A 4,881-nucleotide genomic window follows, 5' to 3' on the forward strand; every position below is an offset into this window, starting at 1 on the left:
ACCGACATCATTGTTGGCTCAATTGTACCTTCTTTGTTGCAGCCAGGGATGAGCGGTAGTTCTACAACACCTATGCTCATCACTCCAGACGTGCAAGCCTTGGCAATTGAAGGTTAGATGTTGAATAGCTATTTAAATAGTATTTACTGATTATTATATATTATTATTTTAAATCCTTTTGTCTAATATATCAGATCCAGAGTTATTATGTTTGGATTATCAACGAAGCGTAGATTTTGGAAAAACCGTTAATATGTTGAATTCAAAGCTTGCAGAGGTAATTTTTAGTGTGTGTGTGTGATAATTTTTTTTTGAGTAACACATTATTTTTTCTATTAGGCGTCGAAGCTTGGGGATTATGCTAAAGAAATCTTAGAAGCAAAAGAAAATTATAAGATTAAAACCAGTGAATATGCGAGATTGAGAAATATTTGGAAGGAGAGAGATCTCATCTTTCAGGAGAATGAACATTTGAGAGGAGTACTTATGAGAAATGAAGTAGTTTTGCACGACTATGAGATGAAAATGAATATCATGAAAGCTGAAGTGTCGAAATAGAATCAAGAAATTGTTTTTCTCAATGAGTAGAAGGTTTTGAGTGATGAAGTTGCGATTTTAAAATGTGAGAAATTGGAATTGGCAAAACGAGTTTGCGAGGCTGAGGGGATTAGAGGAGACTACAAGGTACTATTGGAAGAGAATGCATTTTTGAAGAAGGAGTTAGATGAATATCATGAGAGGGTGGAAAATTTTAGAGTAGGGTATGAAGAGAAGGATGATATAATTGAGAAGCATGCAGTTGAAACTAAGAAATCTGGGGCGTTGTTGCGTGAAGCATCAGCAAGTGTTGGACTTTGGAAATCAAGAGATTCTGAGAAACGAGAAAAATTGCAGCAGCTGTCAGATTATTATACTATGTGTTATAGGAAGTTGGAAGATGTATCTCCGTCGGATCTATTAGGTGTTCCAGTTCCAAAGGGATAGCATTATGCCGCAACTTCTTGAGTGAAGTTTTTATTTTTTATTGTTATGATGATGTGAGGTTAGGTTACCGTTTTTTCTTTCTCGATTATATTTATTTTTTCCACTGTATTCATGATATTTGGTTTTTATCTATTTTTTATTAGAATGGTAATCAGAATAGGTCGGTCAAAATATATAATAGTTGGGTAATATGGCCTTGAGGTAGGTCGGCAAAATAGATATAAGTATTAAGGATAACGTAATTGGGGTGTCGCCGCCCCCATAATATAATAATAATGTAATAAAATTTGGAGTGTCGCCGCCCCCATAACGTAATGCAATTTGGGGTGTCGCCGCCCCTATAGTGTAATGATAACGTAATGAAATTTGGGGTGTCGCCGCCCCAATAGTTTAATGATAACGTAATGAAATTTGGGGTGTCCCCGCCCCCATTGTTAAATGATAACGTAATGAAATTTGGGGTGTCGCCGCCCCCATAGTTTAATGATAACATAATGAAATTTGGGGAATCGCCGCCCCTGTAGTTTAATGATAACATAATGAAATTTGGAGAATCACCGCCCCCGAAGTGTAATGATAACATAATGAAATTTGGGGGGTCGCCACCCCTATAGTGTAATGATAACATAATGAAATATGGGGTGTCGCCGCCCCCATAGTGTAATGCAATTTGGGGTGTCGCCGCCCCCATAGTGTAATGATAACAAAATTTGGGATATTTGATGGCTAGTTAAAACGAAAGATGGATCAAATTTTATTGAATTATAAAATGATTACAATGAATGAAAAACAAACATTCAACGATAAAACTTTTTCAAATGAAAAGCATTCCATGGGTTGGCAAATTTTTCTCCGGTGATTCGACGAAGGAAATAAGACCCTTTGGATGCTGGTCTATCAATAATGAACGGTCCTTCCCAATTCTCTGACAGCTTCCCAGATTCAATGTGCTTCTGTTTGCGGCTAAGTACCCAATCTTCTGGTTCAAAACTCTTGAGGCAAAGCTTTCTATCATATTTGCTTTTCATGGTTGCCTGATATTTTATTAGACATTGTAAAGCTTCTTCTCGAGTTTTATCAATTGAGTCTGCCACCAAAGTTAGAGCAGCATCATTGTTACCAGTTTGTACTGCTTCTGTCCTTGTAGTTGGTGTAATTAATTAATTCATTTCGAGGAGGACACATCCATGCCATAAGCTAGATTGAAAGGGGAAAGATTGGTAGAATGCTTTGGAGTGGTGCGATAAGCCCAAAGCACTACTGGCAACTCTTTAACCCAATTTCCTTTTGCTTTATTAAGCTTCTTCTTTAAAGTCGAGAGAATTGTCTTATTGGTTGCTTCTGCTTGTCCATTTGCTTGTGGATAATATGGAGCGGAGAAATTATGCTGAATTTTTAGTGAGGCGCAAAATTTGTGAATTTCTTCCGCATCAAATTGTTTACCGTTGTCAGAGACGATGTTAGATGGAATTCCAAAGCGACAAACGATGTCTTTCCATAAGAAACGCCGTACATCTGTTGCTGAGATGTTGACAAGCAGTTGAGCTTTTACCCATTTAGTGAAATAATCCGTCGCAACCAATAAAAATCGTACACTTCCAGGAGCCTTTGGTAGGGGTCCCACAATATCCAAGCCCCATTTCGCAAAAGGCCAAGGGATTAGAATTGGGTAGAGTTCCGTTGCTGGAAGTTTGCCCATATTTGCATGATTTTGACATGGTATGCATTTTTGGGCAAATTCTGTTAAGTGTCTTTGCATGCTAGGCCACCAGTATCCTTGAGTCATGGCTTTATGTGCAAGACTACGTCCCCCAGAATGGTTTCCACAAAGTCCGGAGTGTATCTCTTTGAGAACTAGATGACCTTGATCTTTGGAAAGACATCTGAAAAGAGGACTGAAATTATTTGCTTTCCTATAAAGTAGGAGATTTCCTTTAGAATTTGGAATTATGACAAATTTCCAGGCATCTCTCTTAATTTTGTAGGAAAGCGAGGAATCCTCAGGTAGAGTTCCATGTTGCAGAAATTCTCAATAAATAGGTCTCCAATCATCTGGTGAAGTGTCACCGTCGATAGATTGGAGATCCAAATATGCTACTTCTGGAGAATTATCTGCTTCGTGGGACTCATCTTCCATATCAACATTGATTTGGTCGGCATCATGTGTGGGTGGAGAATCACTCTCAACACGTTGATCGACCAAACCTTGATGGTCGGCTAAATCTTCTTGAGCTGCTTCCTCTGAGTGAGATTCTGAACTTGTGCCGGCCGATTAAGCTAGCTCTTCTCTCTTTCTTTTCCTTGTTGTTACGGCATTCACTTGCTCGAATTCGAATTTCCGAGATGTCGTCTGGAAATAGCATAGATGAGCAATATATAAGTTTTGAACATGTTCTTCTATGACAGTTATGCTTGGAAAAGGTTGGAAATCAATATAGATTTTTCTTTCATTGTTAACATCAACTCATGCGTAGAGATAGGCTAAAGCATCGGCATGACGATTATCATTGCGAGAGCGCTGGTGAACAGCAATGGATTTGAAATGAATGGATAGCTCATGCATTTTTTGGACATATGCAGCCATCCTATCATTTCGAGCAACAAAAGATCCGCCAAATTGATTCGCAACAAGCTTTGAGTCAGTGAATAACTCGATTTTTGTCGCCCCCAGGTCAAGTGCTATTCGCATTGCATAAAGAACCGCTTCATATTCAGCTTCATTGTTTGATGCACAAAATCCGAGGCAAACAGATTTTTCAATTTTCTCGCCATCAGGTCGGATCAAAACACAACCAAGGCCTGAACCTGATTTGTTCTTGGAACAATCCGTGTGTATAGTCCATAAAGTAGGGTCGGCACTTGTGGATGGATCGGCCGATCCTTGTTGTGGATTAGGAGGAGGTTAGTCAAACTGCTCTTCCATGGTCGGTATGTCATCGACAGGAAAATCGGCCATAAGTGATGCCATTGCGTGGCCTTTCTCAGATGATCGGGCTTTGTAGATAATTTCGTAGGCACTCAAATATGTTTCCCATTCTGCTAATCGGCTCAAATCAGCATTTTGAAGAACTTTTCTCAAGGGGTATTCAGTGTAGACATTGATGATACGTCCTTGAAAATAAGGCTTCAATCTTCGTGCACTATGGATAAGCGAGAGAGCTATTTTCTCGATCTGTGAATACCTTGTTTCTGGAGTTGTAAGGGTCTTCTTATGAAGAAAATTGGTTGTTCATTTTCATCATCAATGAATAAGACGGCACTCACAGCTATTTCTGATGTTGCCAAATAGATGCCAATTGTTTGTCCGGTGGTCGGACTAGCAAGAATTGGCGGCTGTACTAGGTATTCTTTCATTTTCTGAAAAGCTACGTCACACTCATCTGTCCATTTTGGGGATCCCTTAATGGCTGAATATTTTGAGATAAATCTACCCAAAGCGGCTATCCTACCCGTAAGTTGCTGGATTTGCTTCTTGGTTTTTGGCGAGGGAATTTCAGTAATTGCACGGATTTGATCAGGGTTAGCTTCAATGCCTCGTTTGGTCATAAGATATCCAAGAAATTTTCCCGATGCTAATCCAAATGCGATTTTGATGGATTTAGACGATTCGAATATGCATCACCGATCAAAATATTTTGCAAGTGATGAAGGTGTGATGACTCTTCATGCAACTTGATGACCATATCGTCAATATAAGCTTCCATAAACTTGCCTAAGAAGTCCGAAAATGATGTATTAATGAATTTCGATATGTTGCGGTGCATTTTTAGACCGAAAGGCATTACCTTATAGCAAAATAAGCCTTGGTATGTTATGAAATTTGTAAGTTCTTGTTCATCTTCGGCTAATGCAATTTGATAAAATCCCATTGAGGCATCCATAAAAGAAATTCGTTTA

At 38.9% G+C, this 4,881-nt stretch overlaps 1 protein-coding gene across 1 annotated transcript; it reads right to left on the reverse strand.

Moving 5' to 3' along the window:
- Nucleotides 1-3,448: 3,448 nt before the first annotated feature.
- Nucleotides 3,449-4,530, reverse strand: LOC147524695 (uncharacterized). The gene is made up of 2 exons (XM_086575973.1): nucleotides 4,167-4,530; nucleotides 3,449-3,789 (listed from the first exon to the last, which is right to left on the reverse strand). Exons 1-2 carry the CDS (start codon nucleotides 4,528-4,530, stop codon nucleotides 3,449-3,451), a joined length of 705 nt encoding a protein of 234 aa, XP_086432099.1.
- Nucleotides 4,531-4,881: the final 351 nt, after the last annotated feature.

The sequence above is a fragment of the Coptis chinensis genome, chromosome 1, assembly GCF_015680905.1.
Source record: "Coptis chinensis isolate HL-2020 chromosome 1, ASM1568090v1, whole genome shotgun sequence".
Lineage (NCBI taxonomy): Eukaryota > Viridiplantae > Streptophyta > Magnoliopsida > Ranunculales > Ranunculaceae > Coptis > Coptis chinensis.

What these genes read in the sequence shown, in the direction of transcription:
- LOC147524695 (XM_086575973.1), bottom strand. Translation starts at nt 4,530, where the DNA reads ATGACCAAACGAGGCATTGAAGCTAACCCTGATCAAATCCGTGCAATT. An exon ending in CTTACAACTCCAGAAACAAG is followed by an intron (nt 3,790 to 4,166) that starts GTATTCACAGAT and finishes AGAACAAATCAG; the next exon opens with GTTCAGGCCTTGGTTGTGTT.